The sequence below is a fragment of the Aythya ferina genome (assembly GCF_964211825.1).
Source record: "Aythya ferina genome assembly, chromosome: 18".
NCBI classification, from domain to species: Eukaryota; Metazoa; Chordata; class Aves; order Anseriformes; family Anatidae; genus Aythya; species Aythya ferina.
In genome coordinates, this window is record NC_140317.1 from 1,568,479 (window position 1) to 1,590,836 (window position 22,358).

General features: G+C 45.7%; 1 protein-coding gene across 7 annotated transcripts in view; it reads left to right on the forward strand.

Annotated features, from left to right (window-relative positions):
* The window catches only part of DNAH9 (dynein axonemal heavy chain 9), a 200,061-nt gene that overhangs the window by 72,429 nt on the left and 105,274 nt on the right, over positions 1-22,358 (forward strand). For 6 of the 7 annotated variants that reach the window (XM_084491757.1, XM_084491762.1, XM_084491761.1 and 3 more), the window contains 8 exons: positions 1,181-1,420; positions 9,404-9,565; positions 10,357-10,553; positions 11,274-11,436; positions 15,207-15,330; positions 17,368-17,510; positions 20,918-21,079; positions 22,050-22,283. In XM_084491757.1, coding sequence (XP_084347883.1) covers positions 1,181-1,420; positions 9,404-9,565; positions 10,357-10,553; positions 11,274-11,436; positions 15,207-15,330; positions 17,368-17,510; positions 20,918-21,079; positions 22,050-22,283 — 1,425 coding nt within the window. The remainder of the gene's footprint in view (positions 1-1,180; positions 1,421-9,403; positions 9,566-10,356; positions 10,554-11,273; positions 11,437-15,206; positions 15,331-17,367; positions 17,511-20,917; positions 21,080-22,049; positions 22,284-22,358) is intronic. The other variant, XM_084491759.1, reaches the window with a different exon arrangement.

A 22,358-nucleotide genomic window follows, 5' to 3' on the forward strand; every position in this document is an offset into this window, starting at 1 on the left:
GTAGTAAGAGATCTTGCTCCCTTATTGTTTTTCCTCACGTTCTGCTGCTCCGTCAGAGGAAGCAGTCACAGGTTGCCAGCCAACTTAGCACCTACTTTTGGGACAGTGTTCTGGTTCATACAGATTTTGCCTTCATTAGCTAGTATTTACCTCTGGAGCATAGCTCATTAAATCCTTTTGGTTTCTAAAATTTCTGATGGAGCTGGCAGTATATTCTCATTAAAAAGAAAAGAAAAAAAAGGGAAAAAAGATACATGACCAAGCGTATTGATTTTTGGGAGCCGAGAGACTTGACCTTATTGGTAATATTCAGTACCGATGTTATTTAACCCTCCCTCTGAGGCAGGAGGTGTCAGTGGCAGCCTGTGACAGGGGGCAGAGACTGATGGAGGCAGCCTGGCTGTGCCCTGTGCCTGCGGATGAACCACTGAGTGGTTCCTGTGGACCACTGTGGGACACAAACAGCAAGCAGAGGGACAGTGCACTTTCCAGCAGTATCACAGTTTCTTGGAGAAGCTTCATGACTAGAGTCAGCCTAAGCCATTGTTCCTTTTAGCTGCTCTGTGGTGTTAATAGGAAGCATCCCATGGCTGGAAATGGGCACCTCCTCTGGGGAATGAGTCCCACATCAATAAGGGGTATTCTGGGAGATGGCACCTTCCAACACACAGCGTGGCTGTGGCCATCCTTTTCTGAGAGGGGAGAGGTTTTCTGGGATGCCAAGTGTGACTGCAGCCTTAGTGCCAGGGAAGAGGCCAGGGGCTGTGTTTGGTAGATCAGATGAAGCCAGGAAAGTCAAGGCTCAGGGAAGCAGGCTCAGAGTGAGGAGGTGAATCCAAATGGGCTGCTAAATATAAACACCTTTACTGCTAGGTTTATAGGGCTGTAACAAAGGTTCAGGTAAAGTCTATTGAATTTGAAGCACTGAAACACAGTGTTTGAGAAGTGTCTAGGCTCTATTGGCAGATGGTGAGACCATCAGATGGACTGAACTTCTCACCTCATAGCTGTGAAATGCAGTTGAAAATCTCTCATTCAGAGTGCAAGAAAGAAGTCACTTGCCAGTTTTTATCTGGAAATGGCCTTGTTCTGGGTGGACAGGAAGTTCCCAAGTGCCTTTTGATGGAGAGGTGGTTGCCCAGCTCTCTGACTTTTCCATCTCTTCCTTTCTTTTCCTCAGCGTCACTTCTGTGTCTTCGCCCTCTCCATCCCTGGGCAGGATGCCTTGTCCAGGATCTACAGCACCATCTTAATGCAGCACCTGACAAGTGGGAATTTCTCAGGGGCTGTGCAAAAATCAGCTCAGCAGCTGATCTCTCTGGCCCTGGGCCTGCACCAGAGAGTAGCTGCTACTTTTCTGCCAACGGCTATCAAGTTCCACTACATTTTCAACCTGAGAGACTTCTCCAATATCTTCCAAGTAAGTGCAGTTGTCACTGGAGTTGGTTTTGCCTTTGTAAGTCTCAGTTCTACTTGTGGGGGCATTAATGGCCCTGCCCTGCTATGGGAAGTGTTTTTATTGTACTGAAGCAGGTGGAGAATATTTAGTGGGCTACTGACTATGCAGACGGGGGAACAGTAACTATCTCAGCTGCCCTGGCTGGGGCCAGTACCGCATGTGAGTCTATACTGGCACATCCTTATATTTTCTCAATGTTCATGTACTCAGCACATGCATGATGGATGACATTTAAAGAGCTGATAAATAACTCAGTTGAAAGTCAGATCACAGTTACTGAAACTGAATTACCACCAGCACCAGTTCTCAACCAAGTAGAAGTTTCCAATCTCAGTTGTTTGGCTTTAGAAATGTTTTCTTCTAACAGTGATAGATTTTTTTTTCTAAAATCTCATACTTTGAAGCAGTATGAGAGTTCAAAGAGCCTTTTAGAGCTTAAGATTGATTAATAAAGTTGGAGAAAGTTGTCAGCAGCAAAATTAAGAGGTTCAAATCATCCCAGCCTGTTGTACAACCCCAGTTTGTAATTTGTTCTGTCCTTGTTAATGTTTATTTTACTAAGTAAGTAATAAAGGCTCAGTGCCTTCTGGTCTGGTCTGTTAGGCTGGAGTTGCAGGAATGATAAGCAATGGAAATCTAAGAACAGGAACTTGAAAAAAATAATAACCCTATTGTATGAAGGAGGAATCATCACCAGTCTGTGGCTTTGGGTGTGGGTCATTTAAAGTCCTGGTTTCTAGTTAACCTATGCTTTGAGAAGCAGAGAGAGAGAGAAAAGAAGCATTTAGATGGGAAAATTTAAACTGTGGTCTGTTTGAAAGGTGTTAAAGTTTTGGGATATTTGAAAACATCCTGTCACATCTAGATGCCAGGACTCTGGGGTAGGGACAGTGATAGGAGCTTAGGTGGCTTTTAGTTTAGCTGCTGGAGGAGGGGAATCTGGCTTCTTGGTTTTGTATTTATTTTGTATTTATTTAGATGGTAGTTCTGTTTTTCTTGAAGTCCTTCGTTATGGTATTTGCTCTCGATATTTTCTTACCTTAAGTATTTTAAGTTTTTTGAGATCTACTGATTTCATGCTTAGCTCTGCTGGAACACAGTTTTATTCCTGAAAGTGAGTGTGAAAGAAGTTCTGGATTCTGGGGGTGCATTTCCATGTGCTCCATTCATTATATCTTCACAGACTTAATTCTGAAATGACCTTTGGAGGTCTCTTGTCCAGCCACCTGCTCATGCAGGGCCAACTTCAAAGTTCCTGGCTCTGAAGATCACACAACTTCCTTGGCTCTTGCTGTACTGTTAAGCTCACTCTGTTGTGTAGCTTATATATCTTTACTTTAATCAGAATTTCCTTTGCTGCAATTTGTGCTTGTTGCCTATAATCCTTTTGCCATGTACCTCCAAAAAAAATAAGGCTCAGTCTTCCTCATTATGACTACCTCACTAGGTAATCATACATGGCAGTAAGATTCCCCTTTACCTTTTCCCTTTCCTGAACAAACTCATTTTTCCATGGATTGAACTTCCCACAGCTTTTCTCCAGCCTGTCAAGGTCCCTCTCTTTGGGGTAATAACCTGTCTGCTCAGTCAGTGCCATCTGCAGATGAGTGTGGTCTGTCCCACTGCCCTGGTCACGGAAGAAGATGTTATTGCCCCAGTACCAACCCTTGAGGAACACTGCTGGTAGCTGGCCTCCAGTTAGACTTAACAACATTGGCCTTTGAGCCAGTTCTCCACCCATCTTGCTGCCTACCCATCTGGTCTGTGTTTTCATAGAATCCTTGATGTGATGACATCTGAAAACAAAATAAAAACCTACCACTAATAAAGAAAAACAGGGTCATCCAAGTTTCCTTACCCTTTGGGAAGAGAGCGAATCAGTGAATGTGAAGTTTGTAGGTCAGTGTGTAATGCCTTTTTCAAATTCCTTTTAATCCCAGACAAACAATCAAACACAAAATGTGTAATAGCTGCATATATAAAAGGCGTTTGGGGATTGCTGTTATACCAGCTATGCTGTAATTATACACACAGCCGATGATAACTGTTAAAGGCACAAAACATATGCAAATTGCAGCTCTGGAGGAGTCAACCCTTGGAACGTGCTGCCTCTGTACTTCGTTATTGAAGGTTCTGCACAGGTCGTTAGCAACAGCTCCATTTACAATCTGTCCAATGGCTCTGTCATTATCATACCATATTAGATATTAATACAGTACCTAAACATTTAAGTAGGGCCTTGCAAGCCCAGCTTGATTCCCTTTGTCAAAACTGCCTGACAGCTCTTATGACAAGGAGTCCTATGCTAATTGTCTCATTACAAAATGCTTAAAGAACCTGTACCTTAATTGTTGCAGCTAATGAAGAATGAATGAGTTTGAACCTAGTATGCATTTCAGTGTTACACACACACACACACACAAAAAGGAAGACTACCCAAAAGCAATAGTCAGCAGTAATTCCTTCTGACAGACAGATACAGGAACTTGTTGCTTTCATGTTTGCCCTTCTTCACCCACCAGCACCTGGCCTGCTCTGATCAGGCTGATGTCTGCTTTCCTTAGTACGAGGGTTCAGCTGTAGGTGACTCTAGAAGGTATTCACTACAAATGACAGCAGAATATCACAGAGGTCTGGCTAGGCAAATAAAACTTTGTGAAACCGAAGGGAAAAGAGCTGCTTATAAACCCAGGGGTTGAAGGCTTGGCTGGGAGTGGTGGGTTGACTTCACCAAGCAAAGTTCACATTTGTCCTGACTAAGCTGAAATGTCCATTTCTTGGGATGTGAGCATCTTAGGTGGAATTCCTCTTTGCCTGGCTAGTCAGCAGAGGGAAATGGGCATTTTTGTGTGTCAATCAAGCTCAACTCATCCTGGGAGAAAATAGTGGAAGAGCTCAGAGGAACTCTGGTTCTGAAGTACCCTCTTCATCAGTGGTGAAAGGAGTCTGAGATGACTGTTCTGCTGTCAGACATTGACACTGTGCAGATCTAAGGAGGGAACTGGCTCCAGATTGAAACGCTCAGCTTCAGAACTGTGAGGATAACTAGGTTCATGCCAGGCTGGGGAGTGCAGCCCAGTTCCCTCAGCCAGGGGCACAGGTGTGGTTTCACTTGGTTGCCCCAGTGTGGGTGTCTGTTGCTTTCTGAAATGTCAGGGCATCCCATCTGGGTTCTGGGGTGTCTTCCTGTGTTGTATCAGCCAAGCCCATGTGGATGTCTTGCCTGAACCATTCCGGGTGAGGAGAGACTGGAAATCACTGAACCTGATGAGTCTTTGGGTTCATCATCATTACCTGTAGCTTTCCCTATGTAGCAGGTCCCGGCTGTGGTTGAAGCTTTGTCTTGCCTTTCTGTGGTGCCTTTTCTTGCCTCTGGGTCCCACCTTGCACTGCAGAGTTAAATTGATTGATACGGTTGAGGCAATTTACCCTTGATTAAAGAAGACAGGTCTATGCAGTGACAGAGTGGTGGATTATGCTTTTTAAAAATATATTCCCTGCTGGCTCACACCAGAGGAAGCTTTGTTGCTGTCTTTCTTTACATATGAAAGGGTTACCATGGTATTATGCTCTAAATTATATCTGTCATCTCTAAAATAATCATAGACTCAGCAGGGTTGTATTTTGCTTTTTATTCCCATTTACAACAAGATTTCCAGGAGCATGTCACATTAAGATCCACGGCAGTTGAGAAGAGATGGCATCTCCCAGCCTGGCTGCACGATGATAGTGGTGGTTCCATCGTGCCTAGCTCCTCTGCACGGGCCCTAGCAGCTGGCAAACTTCACTCTCCTCGGCACAAGGGAGGGATCTTCATACATACCCATAACTGAATTTGCTGAAGCTTCAGCCTCACGAGCACCAAAATGCACCTTACACATGGTCTGCTGGTGCATGCTGTGGTAGCCAGAGAGCGGAGACAGCAGAGGCTGTGAGACCAGTGCAGGGTTGGTGGTGGCACCTTTGTGTTGTTCCTCAGGCTGGCACAGCTGTGGGCCTGACTTACCTTTGGGCTTGGTCAGGATCTGGTCATCTGGGCCCACATTTGCGATGCTGAAAATTTTGCTTTGCCAAACTATCTCAGATGCTCATTTGTCTATCAGTGTGCTCTGAGCTGGTCTGGTTTCAGAGCTTCCCTCCCCTTCTGTCTTGCCTTCTGTCATTTCTATTCCTAGGAGAGATCCAGACTCCAGTGGGTGCTTATGCATTATTCCATCAAATGCAGCATCACAGTATAAGGTGAAAATGGGGTGGTTAGGGTTTGTCAGTCCTCCCTGGTTAACATGCTTAGAAATTGGTACAGTACCTTTAAATAGGACTCTGGATTGATGGCTAACATCCTCTTTATTAATGTCATGTTCATCACTGTTTTCGTGTCAGAGCTGTAACACGACAGTGCCGAGGCTGCCCCAGGAGCCCCAAGAGTAATGGCAGGAAGGGAGGCGGGCAGGGTGCTTAGCCCAACAGTGCAGGATGGCTGGAAAGGGGTAACTGTGCTGCACAAGTTGTTATTTTAAACGTTATTGAGGTTGCAAAGGGAAAAAGTAATTTAATTTTTATTTATTTATTTATTTATTTATTTTACCTTTTCATACCTGAGAGAACTCGTGCTTTGTCACCTTCTGATCCGTGGAGCATGTTAGCTCTCTCTTCACACTCACCTCTGTGCTTTCCCTGCCTCCAGCTCCAAGCCCAGCGGGCAGAGGCTGAGCTGCACTTCCTGGTGCTTCACTCCCCTCTCTTGGTTGCAGGTTGCTATATTAGCAGCAATTCACCCTGCTGGCAGGCAGCTTTACAGGATGCAAAGTTGAAGAAGTGCAAAGAATTAACCTCTTGGCAAACACAGTGTCTAGACTTCATGTTACATTTATTTGCACCCTGATTTCTTGACAGCTGTTGTAGTCTTCTGGGTTTTGCAAGAATGGCTCAAATGTCTCTGGTGCTGATACTTTTATTTTTATTTTAAATCAAACATTCAGGTTCCCTATGCATGTGGGTTTTATTGTGTCCTAAATAGGAATACGCAAACAACTGCTTTGACTTACCCAAGGTTGTCCTGTACATGCAGAGCCCTCTTCTGCTTCTATTTAGGCTGTCTATGTGCAATCTATTTCCGTGTAAAGATGAAGCATGCATACCTCTGAGACCAAGGAAGGCTTCTGAAATTTTGGGTAAACTGATGGTTGTGGAGGGGTTACAACTCGAGAGGTGTCTGGAGGGTGAATGTGCTAGATGGTTTCTGGAGACCATTCCTGGATGGAAGGTGGTGATAACACTGGGTTTGAGATGAGTGTGTGTGCTTGCACTCATTAGTGGAGCTGCAGTGGGTATTGTCCTGCCCCAGCCCTGGGTGGCCAACTGCCCAGAAGAGCTGACGTTGTGAAGCACAAGCTAACCGATGCTTGTCACTGCTTGCAGAGCTTTGATGGGTAGCAGAAATACCTCAACACTTCCCTCAAAGCAGCCATGGTGAGTGCAGAGTGTTATAAGTTGCCCCCTTAATTAATTTTCAGAGAGCATTGCATTAAGAATAGAAAGGAATTTATTGAGTAAGCAACAGCAAGCAAAACAGCACTGGGCAGCCGGGGAGGCTCGGCTCTGCCAACGGCACGCACCTCACCCCCGCCAGGGTCCCTTTTTATATCTTGCTAATTCCGGGATTACGCAGCACATCCTGGTATATTCTGCGACTGCGCGCACTGTTGCTAGGGGGTCGTCTCTGTCCCTCTGGTGGTCGTGAAGATGAAGGCCGTAGTCTTCCTCGGCGTTGTGGTTCAACTTCTTTTTTTATTTGGTCATGTTGGCCCAGCGTGAGACAGGAAGGCAAGAAGTTGATACACTAGTTTAGCAACTTATCAGGAGATGGTTACATGAGCTTTGCAGCAGGGTCTTTGAACAAAAGAGGCAACTGAGATGCAGAAGGAGAGAAGGGGAGGGGGTTCTCTTTTTTGTTCCATTAAGCAAAAGAATTTTCATAGTGTCTAGCCAAGCATTATACAGCTCCTTACTTCAGCAGGGAGTTTTCACAACTCCCGTTCCTCAAACAGAACTCCTTGTTTTTATAATACAAAAGACGATGAACAAACATTTATTGTGTATTACACAGAGCACACCAGGGACAGGACATGTTCCCTGGCAGGCTGAAGGAATCACGGATGCTGTTTGCTCTTCTTTTCATGGAGATTGTGGAAGGAGACGAGTCACAGGTGGGGGTCAGGCCCTGCCCTGCAGAGCCGTGCCAGCCTGTCTCCTCAGCTGCGGTGGGCATGGTGATGCCTGACAGAAACATGGCAGATGAGTCGTGCTGGGATGATTAGCATATTTCCTGTTTCCATGCCAAATGCGCATCATCTCCTGGGGTGATTATTAAGCTTGTGAGGAGCCTGTCTTTCTGGATTACCACATAATAAATGCTCATGGGATCGGTCTCAGCTGGAGGGTGGCTCTTACCCTGCAGCCCATCCCTGCACTCCTTTGCAAGGTGCTGGGTGAGCCCTTAGACCCTGATGGCACAGTTGGTCCTCTGAGCAAAAGCCTGTTCTGCTGTTTTGCTGTCTTATTTTGGATGTTGGGATATTTGGTATGGTTGCCTAGAGAAGTCTCCACATGGTGGAAGACTTCCTAACCACTTTCTCGCCATTCTGTTCAGGAGCAGGAGCTGAAAGGTTTGGCTGAGGACTCAGCGGCCAGATGGGTAAAACTTACATTGGCATGGCAAACAGTGGTTATCCTTTCTTACACCATGTTGGCACCACATCCAGCACAAACACAGTGACCCACAACCACGCATCCACCATGGCCCGGCTGTAGGCTCTGTGGCACCTGGGGGAGGCTCAGCCTTGTGTGCAGAGCATCCCCATCGCAGTTTGGGGTTGCAGCTGGTCGTGCTGGAAGAGACTGGCAGCACTGGTTTCCAAAATGAGGAAAGGGGAGATGTTTGGCCATTAAATTAATAAATTCATTAAAGATTATTGAACTGTGGGTTTTCTTCCCTCTTAAGTAGCCTTATGTGTGCTTGCATAAAGACCACAACATCTTTTGTGGCTTGAAGTGTCTTTAGAGAGACTGAGTGTTTTTAATCCTAATTTTAATCAGTTTAGGACCTGAGAGGTTACACCTTAGCCCTTTCTCTTGTCGAGTTGTCAGCAGTTCTATCACTCATTTTGTTTCTGAAATAAATAAAATAACAATTTGGCAGCTGTAATGACAAATATGAAACCCAAATGATTTGAGCCAAGGGCCAGTGGAAACGAGAGGGAATGCTTTACATTGCTTCTAATGCATTTTATATTTTATGTATAAATAATTAGATGTTAGAAATAAAAGCTGTCTATTTAATTCATGCTGTTGAAAGCCTTGTGTGCTGTTAATAGGCTTAGTTATAGGAGACACCTCTTTGAAATATAATTCTTTTATGCATTTTAATAGAGTTCATGGTAAACATACTGTGATAAGCAGACAGCAACTAATATTTCCTGTAGGCAGAATGCACCTGATTAAAATTAATTGATTTTTAAAAAATCGTCACCACTAACATTTCTGAATGAATTTTTCCTCTTGAAAAAGCACCCATAGCATGGTGTGAGGGTGCAGAGGGACCCACGTCTGGACTGGCAGCTGGCTCTCCGTCTTCTTGGATGCTGAGATCAGGATCACCAACACAGCCAGGCTGCACTGAGCATCCTGTTCTGGATTATTAAAATGAATATAACCAATATAAACCGCTTTGGGAAATTTCGGGTAATAAAGTGCACATTCTCTAGGGGCTGTTAAGTAGGGGCTTACTCAGAAGTTCGATGGCAGTTCACTGTAATAGCTCTGCATTTGTAGTTCTGCAGCCCTGTTTTACTGTGGTAGCCTGGATGCTGGGGTTGGTCCCTCAGGTTTTGGGGGGTTTCTGTTAGTTTTGTTTTGTTTCTTTTTGACTATTTCTGCTCCCCGCAGGGCCTTCTGTTCTCTACCCCTGAATGTCTGAAGCAACCCCAAGACCTAGTGAAGCTCTACTTGCATGAGTCAAACCGGGTGTACCGTGATAAGATGGTTGAAGAAAAGGATTATGGTACCTTTGATAAAATCCAGCTGGAGGTGGTGAAGAAATTCTATGATGTAAGTGTTGAGGTTCATGACTCTGATAATAACATAACACGCTCACAGTCAAGGTCCTTGGGAGAACAGAGCTTGACTTGAGACCTGCCCAGGTCTCACTTGCCTGGAGGGCAATGCTTTTGATGGGAGCCCAGGAGCAAATTTTCTGCACCATATGCTGGACTGCTGATGTTGTGATATAAGTAAATGATGCATTCCATAAGGGTGTTGGGAAGAGGATATCTGGGCTCTGTGAATTAATTTAATTGCTTTATTTAAGTGCTTTGAGACTCTCATGGCAAAAGCAGGAAAAGGGTCAGATCCCCTTTCAACAGGAGCAAAAGGGCTATGCAGGCCTCTCTGCTTTTCCTCTCTCCTGAATAACCTTTCAAATGAAAGCTCTAGATGTGCTTTCCTTTAGACTGGTGCAGCAGTGCTACTATAGGAATTACATGGGTATCACTGAAGTGATAAGTAGTGCAGACAGTTCTTTTTCCTCCAGATGTTATCATCATCCACGCATAGCCTAATGTTATGGCAATTGCTGCAGGTCTTTTCATGTGGCCACATTCTCTTATGGCAATGGGTTGCATTTTTATGCCTCACAAAAGGTTGTGAGCAAAGGATGTCAATATTGGGGCTTTTTTCTTTCCTCCGTTTCCCTCTTGCCTCTCTTCCGCCTTTTCCAATGCACAGGTACAACTATAAAGGTATTTTCTGGAGCACTGATATTTTACTTGGAAAGATGGCATCGAGCTACAGAGTTTTTTCTGGTGCTTATTTAAACATGCATATATATGTTTCTTTGACAGGACATTGAGGAGACTTTAGAGCAGACAAAGCGAATGAATGTTTATTGCCATTTTGCTAAAGGCATTGGCGAACCCAGCTATAGACCTGTTCCAACCTGGGAAGAGCTCAACCAGATCCTTGTGGAAGCCATGGACAACTACAATGAAGTCAATGCTGCCATGAACCTGGTACTATTTGAGGATGCCATGTGCCACGTGTAAGGGGATTTTCTGGCTTGATAATCTCATTTTAGCATTTATATGCATAGGTTGCTTCCATAGAGTTGTAGGCACCTGTAGTTATAGCTGATGGAGCTGGAGGTGTGCAGAAGCTTCATCTCCCCACGTGACACATTGACACGTACTGCACAAATACTGCACTACTTCTCTAGCTGGTGTTTGGAGGGCACTTCTGAAACCATGAGGGTGACTGGGGCTGTGAGTTGCAGGTATTGCATGCTGGTTGTTATTTTAGACATATACAAATAGGTTTTATTGCATAGCAGGACCCCCCTCATCTGAATGTGGACCCTAAACATTTTGTGAAAGGAAACCTGTGGAGAGTTGCATTAGATCCTTGAATTTTGTTCTCAGTCATTTGCACATCTGTGTAATGTATTTCCTTCTCCTTTCCTTTCCTTATTGCAAAGATGGCCAGGCCTTCATCTTAAATGATTTCTGTCCAGTAGGACTTGGCAGGTGGAATAAGAATTGGACAGAGTCCAAATTGCCACCAAACTATTTTTTCATCAGCCGTGTCCTTTATATAGGTCTCAGTGGAGATCAGGATTGATTGCTGACATGTCTCTTGGAGTGACATTTTTCATCCCATTCAGAATACAATTTCTTAGTGAATAAAATATATATAGAAAAGCACCGGGCAGAGAAAAAAAGAAAAATACTGATATTAATGAGACATTTTGTATGCTGCAATTTAGTTGCCGCATCAACCGTATCCTGGAGTCTCCCAGAGGAAATGCGCTCTTGGTTGGTGTGGGTGGAAGTGGCAAGCAGAGCCTGACCAGGCTGGCAGCCTTCATCAGCTCTCTGGAGGTTTTCCAGATCACTTTGAGGAAAGGCTATGGGATCCCTGACCTAAAGGTAGGTGGCTTTTGAGGCTGAGGTAGGGAAAAGGAATTAAAAAGCAGAATTTGTCCTGAAAACTTTGTCCTGCTTAATACCGATTAACACTGGTGTGAAGATGCAAAAGCTCCAGCCATGATATTGCACTGCAGAGAGGAGTAATCTTTGCAAAATATCTCGCTGAAGCGTGTTTACACGGGCTGACCTGAAGTCCTCAGCTGTTCCTATGAGCTGACCAGGACTGACAATGCTTCAGCCCAAGATTTCATGTGGGCAGTGGGCAATATTAAGAATGCAGCAGAAAAGTTCAGATTATTGATTATAATTAAAACAAGGCATAGTAATTAGCTGATATGTGTCTGTTGTGGAGTGATTTGGAGGTGAAAAAGGAGCAGGAGAGAGAAGTAGAGATCACAAATCATACTCAGTTCTTCATCTGGCATTTTAGGTAAGGGAAGGACTGAGTAGGCAGTGGGTGGCTCACTATAGAGAATATGTGGTGTGCTTATATTTATGCACAGACTAATGAGCTTAAGAGTTATAAATCAACATTTAAAAGTATCACTTAAATGGTTTAGAAATACATTGTCTACTGGCAAAAGAACTCTCCTTAAAAATGTTGTAAAAATTAAAATCACAATAACTCCAGTCCATTCTGTCTGGGAGACAGGATCTTGGGTTCCATCCCCATCACAGCCAGGATGGGAGGTCTCAGTGTAGCAAGTGCCATTGGCCTGGAGCACAACTGGTGTCTTCCTGTCCTTAACCCAGGCTTTCCCAGATGCTTACAATTTTTCTCAGTTCTGCACACAGGAACTGCTTAGTTCTGGCCTTTTCTGCCATCAGACTGGGGCTCTCACCTCTACCTGCACACTTCCAGCTCTTGGTTTCCTGGTCAGCAGCATTAGGTTTTTGAAACGTCACTATCTTGACCCTGGAGGGAGAAGAAAGAGTCTGGGAAGTGGAGATCTCCCCCCTTGTTGACAAGGGAGTTGTTCAGGAGTGTCTGAGTGGACTCAATGCACACAAATCCATGGGTCCTGATGGGATGCATCCACGTGTGCTAAGGGAGTTGGCAGCAGTGATTGCCAAACCGCTCTCTATCATCTTTGAAAGGTCCTGGAGAACATAAGAGGTGTCTGAAGACTGGAGGATAGCCAATGTGACTCTGGCCTTCAACAAGGGCAAGAAGGAGGATCCAGGAAACTACAGGCTAGTCAGTCTCACCTCTCTCCCTGGAAAGGTGTTGGAACAGCTTATTCTGGATGCCAGCTCCAAGCAATTGGAAGAGAAGGTTATGAGGAGTAGTAAGCATGGATTCACCAAGGGGAAGTCATGCTCGACCAACCTCATTGCCTTCTATGATGGCATCACCAGCTGGGTAGATGGGGGGAGAGCAGTGGATGTCATCTACATTGACTGTAGCAAGGCTTTTGATACTGTTTCCCATGACATCCTGCTAGGAAAGCTGAGAAAGTGTGGGATAGAGGAGTGGACAGTAAGGTGGGTTGAGAACTGTCTGACTGGCCGAGCTCAGAGGGTGGTGATCAGCAGTGCAGAGTCTGGCTGGAGACCTGTGACTAGCGGTGTTCCCCAGGGGTTGGTGCTGGGTCCGGTCTTGTTCAACATCTTCATCGACGACCTTGATGAGGGAATAGTGTCTGCCCTCAGCAAGTACACCGATGACACAAAGCTGGGAGGAGTGGCTGACACGCCAGAAGGCTGTGCTGCCATTCAGCGAGACCTGGACAGGCTGGAGAGATGGGCAGGAAGAAACCAAATGAGGTTTAACAAGAGCAAGTGTAGAGTCCTGCACCTGGGAAGGAACAACCCGAAGTATCAGTACAGGCTGGAGGATGACCTGCTGGAGAGGGGCTCTGAGGACAAGGACCTGGGGGTCCTGATGGATGACAGGGTGACCACAAGCCAGCTGTGTGCCCTCGTTGCCAAGAGGGCCAATGGGATCCTGGCGTGCATTAAAAGGAGCGTGGCCAGCAGGTGAGGGAGGTGATCCTCCCCCTCTACTCTGCCCTGGTCAGGCCTCACCTGGCCTGTGATCAGTTCTGGGCTCCCCGGTACAAGAAAGACAGGGATCTCCTGGAAAGAGTCCAGTGGAGGGCCACAAAGATGATCCGGGGCCTGGAGCATCTTCCCTGTGAGGAAAGGCTGAGAGACCTGGGTCTGTTCAGCCTGGAGAAGACAAGACTGAGAGGGGATCTCATCGATGTTTGTAAATACCTGAGGTGTGGGAGACAGAGGGATTTGGCCAACCTCTTTTCAGTGGTTTGTGGGGACAGGACAAGGGGTAGTGGCCACAAGATAGAGCACAGGAAGTTCCACACCAACATGCGTCACGGTGAGGGTGACGGAGCACTGGGACAGGCTGCCCAGGGAGGTTGTAGAGTCTCCTTCTCTGGAGATATTTAAGGCCCATCTGGATGCCTACCTGGGCAACCTGCTCTGAGGAACCTGCTTTGGCAGGGGGGTTGGACCCGATGATCTCTTGAGGTCCCTTCCAACCCCTTCAATTCTGTGTGTGTGAACTCTAAATTTGGGACTTTGGTATGAGCTGCAGTACTTGGAAAGTCAGTATTTATACTACAGCAATTGCAGGGCTGTGTCTGTAGTGTCATCATTTTTGTTTTGATGACCTGTGGTTGTACGCAAGTTGTTTGTATTGCACAAGCCTGTCCCACCATCTGTTGGGTATTCTCAACTCTCTTCTGTTTTCAGGCCCACTCATGGGATTTCCTAGCTCCTACCTGCCTATTTATTTAGGAAACCTGCACTTCCACCTAGAAATATAGATAAATCCCAACAATAATAAACAAGTTTTAAAAGCACCTCAGTGCTACTCTTTCTGTGGAGGTGGAAGGTAATTTGATGTTCCTGTCTCTCTGTATTCATTTTTCAAAGAATTTATGAAAGATGGAGTGTGTTTTTTTTTTTTTTTCCTCAGCTATGGAAGAGCAAGATGGTGACAGATCACCCTGCTGTTGGCCCCTCCTGCTGTTATAATTAATCCAAATTTCTTAGTGATGAAAGTTAACAAATGAGTCTTTTAGAAGAAGCGTACTTGTTGAATTTCTAAAAGTTCCTGGGGTAGTGGTTGGTGTGCAATTTCAGGCACCCTTGCATGTCTTGTGTCCTGCTTAGAGATGCAGGAAGGAAAGGATGGACTTTGAGCTGAATGATGGTGGTTTTTGCAATTTCACAAGCAACCTGGATTTCAAAAACTGTGTCCTTCATTAGCAGGGCACTATCCCCTTAGAAATGTAACAGCTTTTACAGGTGAGCAGGCTGTGCTAACATCTCTGTATCTTGAGTGGGAGAAATTCACAACTGGAAAAATCCTTGCTTGTACAAGGAACCTTCGTCTCTTCCTCACAAACGAACAAAAACATGTTATAACACTTGAGAAAAAATATAAGTTAGTTTATTAGTATACTTGTGAAACCAGAGAGATCTACAGCACAGGGATACCAAGGATCAACATTTCCAAGCACTGCTGTCTCTCCCGAGTTCATGTGGTGCCTTAGCCTCGGTCCAGCCTTACTTGGTAATAAGCCTTGCAGGGATGATAGCAGCAGACACCCTCATGTCCCTGGGAAGGCTCAGCCCTGAAGATGGAGGGTGTCCAAAATGCATTTTCATGATAATTAATTGCAATTGCTTTGTTTGCGGGTAATGGGAAGATTCTGATCCTACCTGTTGAGGGTGTGGTGCCTAGCCCACGCTTTGCAGGAGGCAGGTGCAACCCTGAAGTCTGCTTGCTTTTCAACCTCCAGGCAGACCTGGCGAACCTGTACCTGAAAGCCGGTGTGAAGAACATAGGCACCGTGTTCCTAATGACTGACATGCAAGTGGCTGACGAGCAGTTCTTGGTGCTGGTAAATGACTTTTTGGCATCAGGTAAGTCTTGTGCTGTTTTTATTTCTCCTCTCCCCTTTTTCAAAGTGGATTTGCTCATGGTAGTTTATCTAGCACTCTGGAATATGCTGAAGGGCAATATATGAAGCAAGTTGAGTCAAATTCTAGAGTAGAATTAACACTCAGGTCTCCTCAGTGAGCATGCGCTCTATCAGGTTGATTTTTTTCTTTCTCTGCAGTCTTATACCTAGTTTTTCCCGTACTTCTATGGTATGCTGCCTGTGGATGTTAAGTGATGTCTGTTGTGCTATGGCAACTGAGGACAGAGTCAAAGGAACATATCAACAGAAGTTTGACTGTGCATCCACATGCTAGTTGTCTGATAAAATAAGATTGCTTCTGGCTAGAACATTTGACTGGAGTATCTGTGAGTCAGTGGATGATGCATAGCCACCAGATAACCATGTCTGTGGGTGCCATGTGGCTGCTTATCCTGTTCCAGTCCTTTTCCTCTTCATTTTTTTCTGGATGCATCTAAGTTTTTCAGTTGCTGGTTGCCCGAACAATTGCAGAACAGTCTGTCTCCATGCAAACGCCTTGTTTCCATGCAGAATATGGCATGAGTGTGTGCATGTGGGAAGTCCCCATGCATGGGGGAGCATGCAGAGGTGTCACTGTGATAGTGTGAGGTAACCCAGAGAGGGATTATTCCCCAGACTCCCTGGTAAATCACTGCTATAACTATGTGCCACTTGTTGCCTTATTTATGAGCTGGAGTGGGAAGATACCAGCTGGTTCAGGTGACCTCCATGGATGGTACAGGGTGGAGAGTTGACAGCACAGGAGAGCGTTAGTTTGTAACTCCAGAGTTGACATATGTGGCTATAAATTGGCCAGATGGTTTGAGCAGCAAACAAGTCCTGACTGTGATGAATTCATAACCAGGTGTAATGACAGGATGCTGCGGAGGGTGGCAAGTAGCTCCCGCTGTCTTCATTGCCTACTGTAGGTGACATGAGCATCTCATAAAGCTCTGCAGTGTTCTGCAGCCAAGGGGCAGGACAGCCTTACGTTGGGATGTCAAGGTCATCTTACAGCTCCTTTGAAAGGCATTGTGCTTTTTCTGTGTTTGTTTTGTGGGGAAATGGGGACAGGCTGGAAGGTTCAGTGTCCAAGGCAGCAGCACAGACTTGGAGCCAGACTGAGGAGGTGGCCATGCAGGGACCCTGCCTCTCGATGACATGAGCTGGAGCCATACAGTGTGTGCTGACTGAGCTGGCTTATTGCTGCTCTCCTTTTATCTGCATGTTTGTTTTTTCTTTCTTGTTTCACTTATCATCCCTTAAGAAACCAGAAGAAAATACATATTTTTATTAGGAATCAGCAGATTTCTATTAGTATATTTTCCTAGCTTGATTTGTGCTCATATTGATGTATCTCATTCAATAATGATGATTTCAATTAAATCAGATGCCAGAAAGGAAGCAAATAGGTGATAAACTAAGAAACCCCAAGGGAAGAAAAAAACAAACAAATAAAAAACACCAACTTGGTTGGGCATGTTTTTGGCAATCAGTTGTATAACAGTTAGCTTGTAGAAATTTTTGAAAGGTTTCTAAAAAGTTTTTGAAAATTTTCTAAAAGTTCATATTTTAGAAAGTTTTAGTGCCCTGGGAGTTATTTGAAAGCTATGGAAATGTCATTGAACAGCTGCAGACTGTACACGTATCAAATTCATTTGCAAAACTAAAATGATTTAATTATCACACAAAGCATATTAGGTATTTGATTTTTCTGTAATCAAATTAGCACCGTAAATCAGAAAAAAAAAAAAAAAAAAGACTTTCTATAGTTTGACTCTCTTCTATGTTTGCTTACCCTGGGCTTTTATAAGAAAGTTGGCTCTCGCAAGTGTTTATTTTTTAGCAGAATGACCTTCTGTGCCACCTCCCTGCTGCTGGGGCTCTTGGGTGCCTGTTGCGGTGGCTTTTCTGTGGGAAGGGAGGCACCTGTTCCACTTTGCTCTAAGACAGCAGCAAAATCCAGGCCAGCAAACCAAATTGTACCCTCTTCTCATAGGTGAAATCCCCGACCTCTTCCCAGACGATGAAGTTGAAAACATCATCAATAGTGTGAGGAATGAAGTCAAAGGCCAGGGCCTGGTGGACTCCAGGGACACTTGCTGGAAGTTCTTTATAGAGCGTGTTCGACGACAGCTGAAGGTGAGACAGTGGCTGGGGGAGTTTGGGTCCTTGCCATCGACCTCAGTGCAGGGGCACGGGCTGGCAGTCCTTTGGGCTATGTTTTAGGGACATCAGCCTGCAGCCTGAAGGCTTTTCTGCCTGTTTGTGTTGTGATTCTCTCAGCAAGTACTGAAGCATAAAAATCACTGTCTGTAGTCATCACCTTTCGGGCTTTAGACAGCGCTATGGGAGTTGCAAGTTTTCTCTTTCAAGAGCTGAGCAGAACCAGCCTTTCCATTTTCAAAGTAATGCACTGGGGGTTCAGCTGGGGTGCATCAGGACTGAGTCTTGCTGCTAGGATAAGTTGCACAGGGAATCCATCTTCAAGTTGTTGACAATCCATAGCCAGAATAATTTAGAAAACATTATCTTAAAACCAGAGCTCTGGGAACTGAGTGGGCATGACATGCATTCAGGATTTCTTTGATTGCAGACCATATTCCCAGCCTTATAAAGGCCTTATATATATATGTCCAAACATCCTAAGACAATTTTGATACTTTTCATAGAATCATAGAATGGTTCATAGAAGGGACCTTAAAGATCATCTAGTTCCAAACCCACCTCCCACCAGACCAGATTGCTCCAGGACACATCCAGCCTGGCCTTGAACACCTCCAGGGATGGGGCACCCACGGCTTCTCTGGGTAGCCTGGAACGGGGCCTCACCACCCTCACAGTAAAGATTGTTTCAGTTATGTCTAAACCTACTCTCTTTTAGTTTAAAGCTATTTCCCCTTGTCCTATCACTATGCGCCCTGACACAGAGTCCTTCCTCAGCTTTCCTGCAGCCCACTTTAGGCACTGGCAGGCCGCTGTGAGGTCTCCCCAGAGCCTTCTCTTCTCTAGGCTGAACAACCCCAAATCCCTCAGTTTGTCTTTATAGGGGAGGTGCTCCAGCCCATTGATCATCTTCGTGACATCCTCTGGCCTCATTCTAACAGCTCCACGTCCTTCTTGTGCTGGGGGCCTGGAGCTGAGCGCAGGGCTCCAGGTGGGGCCTGATGAGAGCAGAGCAGAGGTAGACAATCCCCTCCTTGCCCTGCTGCCAACCTGCTGAGGTACAGCCCAGGGTGCAGTTGGCTTTCTGGGCTGCAAGTGCACATTGCTGGCTCATGTGGAACTTCTCATCCACCAACAGCCCCAGGTGTTTGCCCTCAGGGCTGCTCTCAGTCTGCCGGGTCCCAGACGAGAGAGTCAAGGTGGGTGATGAGAGATGACTTGACCTTTCCTTAGTGAAGACAGGTCCTTCTTCCTAGTGTTTGGTTTGTGTTGGTGGCACATGTTCACTGAGGTGGGGTGGCCTGTTCCACTTTTGACGTAAGTAGGTCCATGTTTAGCATAGGGAACAGGTGGAAAACTGAGCTTTGGGGGAAGATTTGGGGATCATGCCACAGTGCAGGAGAGGGAAGGAATCCAGTCCTCCTCCTCCTCCTGCCAGTGTGAAGGAGAATTTCTGACAGGTACCAAGGCTGTTTTGTTGCTCTTCTAGCACAGTGGTTGTTGTCTGCCCCTCTCTGGATGTATTTCCCTTGGCTGTTCAGGTACACTGGAAGGACAGTGTGGATGTGATTTCCTTTAGGCTGATCTGTTTTCCTTGTCTGCCCTTCTCCTTAATGGCATTTAGAGCAGATGGATGGGAAGTGCTGTTTATTGTCTCCAGCATTTCATGACAGCATCGTGCATTGTGCAGAAAGCTGATCAAGCCATTGCTGGCCCAGGGTGTGCTGATCCTCAGGGAGCAGCACAGCAGTGGGACTTGGCCTGATGGAGCATTAGCACCAGTAAACCTTCTGCCTCATTGTCTTGGGAGAGCAGTGCAGGTGCAGAAGAGGGCTTTTGTGCATGGGTGTTTTCCTGAAGCTTGCCTGGCCCTCAGAGAGCAGCACAGAGGTGCCTGAGGCTTATGCTTGAAGGTGTAGGAAGGTTTTCTACATGATTGTCCCGTGTGTGAGCACACAGTGACTCTGTCAGAGGAGCAGCACTTCTGAGTCCAGCTGCATCTTTTGAGATGGAAGTGAAAGTGGTTGTGTTATAGGCTGGCTTTCATAGCTTCTTAAAAAGTGTTTTTGGCCCATGTTGAAGGTGTTGTTGACGCCTTATAGAGATGTCCAAGTCGATGGCAGCCTGCCCCATGGCACTCACGAGGCTGTGCAGCCAGGGCTGATGAGCTGGAGAGGGGTGAATTATGCTGCTTTCCACACTGGCTTTTGCTCAGATACTGCTACTTCACTGTGTGGTGTAAACCTGCCCATGTCCTTGTTTGTGCCTGTTTAGCAGAGCCCGTAAATCCAACAAGAGGGGGCTTATAGGAAAAGGCTCGTGGTGGATGGTGGTGGCAGATTCTGGTCCTTGTGACTTACTTTGCTGTTAAAGCTGGTGGTGGGCAGCAGAGAGGAAAGGCAAGTTGCCTTGTCCTAACTTCACACCCTAGGCAAGAATGCTGCCTCTGGAAAAGGGAGAGGTGGTGCCTTCCTGGGATCAAGGCAGCAGGGGAAGGAAGGACCAGTCTGCAGGGAGAGGCAGGTGGAAGAGGGAAGGATGCAGAACACAGAGAAGACCGAAAAAAAGTTCAGGGCTGGGAGGGTGCTGAGCAGAGGAGGGAACAAGCCCTTGGCCAGGCCCCAGAGTAATGAAAAAGGTATTTTGCGGAGACCCCAAGGCTCTGCAGTTTACTGCAACACAGAAGCTTTTACCAGTTGTTGGGCTGAAAAAAAAAAGCCTGGAAAACAAAAGGTCTGCTGTGTGGAAATGCAGGGAAAACACATTCCCAAATGCTTTTACTTCCATTCCACTTTGATTTTTCCCTATTAAAAATAATAATAATAATAATAATAAAAAGGTAGATAAATAAATAAGCTTGATAAAAACAGACTTTGAGTTTGAGCCACATTAGACCTTTTCAGAGCTGGCTATTGGGGAAATGATCCATGCAGACCTGCCTCAAAACCGTGGTCCTGCCAGGAGAATTTAGATCCATTCACTTTAATTCCTTGTTGCACCAATTTGATCTGGATGCTTGTTCCCTGCCGGGCGAAGCTTTGTGTCACTGCTATGGTGGTGAAGAGTGGTTATACAAAACCCTGGCTGCAGCGTTGGAAGTGTGCCAGGCTGCTGCTTTTGACCATAGCAGCACTTAATGCCACTGCTTGTTTTTATTGCAGAGAAAAAAAAATGTGTTTACTGCTAGACTACGCCTTTTCAACGCCAGGCTCGCTGGCATAAAGTGCAAGCGCTCAAGGATCGAGGTTACTGTACCCTTAGGTGCTGGCGTGAGGTCTCCCTTTGGAAATGGTTGGAGGAGCCCGGGCTGGGCTGTGTGCCTGGAGCTGGGCCTCTGCTCCCAGCCGTGCCTTCTCAGCTTCTCCTTTCTCTGGGCTCCTCAGGTCGCACTGTGTTTTTCGCCTGTTGGCAGCAAGCTGCGAGTGCGCAGCAGGAGGTTCCCCGCCATCGTGAGCTGCACGGCGATAGACTGGTTCCAGGAGTGGCCACGGGAAGCCCTTGAGTCCGTCAGCCTCCGTTTCCTGCATGAGACAGAGGCTGTGGAGGTGAGCATCTCGCCTGGCCCTCAACCAGAGGTGCCTGCACTGTGCCTGGCTTTGAGCTCGTCTGCAGGGTGCAGGTGTTGGCATGGCTGTGTGGTGCTCGTGGCTGCCAGGTGCGGCCGCATCCCTCCGTTTAGTGCAGGCGGTGCACTGTAAGATGAGGAGAGTATTGCAAAGGATGCTCTGCCTGCCTTCCTTGCCCACAGGCTTTCATCCAGGACATCTGGATGACTTTGTAGAGGAATTGCTGGCAGCATCATACTATGTTAAATTTAATTGAGCAAAGTTTGTGAAATATGGGCCAGGTGTTTCAGAGAGTAGCATGGACCTTAGCAGAAGCAGGGCCACAGCCACCAAGCTCACGTGTATTTATACACTTATGGTATTGTCAGCGAGATGATTGCCTTGCTAGCAAGAAAGGCAGCTTACAAATCAGTGCAGAAAATAACCCAATGGTTCTGATTATTCCAGGGAACAAATGCTTTTCTCTCCACATGCGTATCCGAGAGTCTGTAATTCTCAAGGGTAAAAGGATGTCAAGTTCTTATTGATGAGAACCTGCTACTGGACTAATGGAGATGCAATTCTGTTTATTTTTGGGGGACAGAATTTTGGAAGAATAAAGTCTATAGTGTTTCTTTTTATGTGTGCACTTTACCTATTTATACAGAAGAAAAGCCCGAAGTTCTACATAAAAGGGTGTTATTTTATAGAGTTGAATGCTAGAAAAATTGCTTGGTATAAGATAAAGTAAGAGATAAAAAGATACAAAAAGAGGTATAAAGAACATGAGCAGCTGAAGTTATTTTAGAGATAACAAATGAAAAGGGATCAACTCAGATCTGTTATGCCCTAGATTTTTCTGCAGCAGTATAAAACGTTAATAAATTCCTTTATATATGGCGCAGGTCTGTACTATGTACAGTTGTTCTGTGTAAAATATTTTCTCCTTGTCCTCTCATCTTACTTTCAGGCTTCAGTGAAAGATTCAATAAGCAAATTCATGGCCTATGCTCACATGACTGTCAATGAGATATCCCGATTGTATCTGAGCAATGAACGGCGATATAACTACACCACTCCCAAGTCATTCCTTGAGCAAATCAAGCTCTATCAGAATTTGCTACTGAAAAAGGGCAGGGATTTAACAGCAAAAATGGAGCGACTGGAGAATGGCCTGGAGAAGCTCAACAGCACTTCTGCCCAGGTGAGAAAACCCTGTTGGTTAAACACTGCTGGTTTTTCTTGTTTGGTCCAAAGGAGAGCTTGACAGGCTGATGCT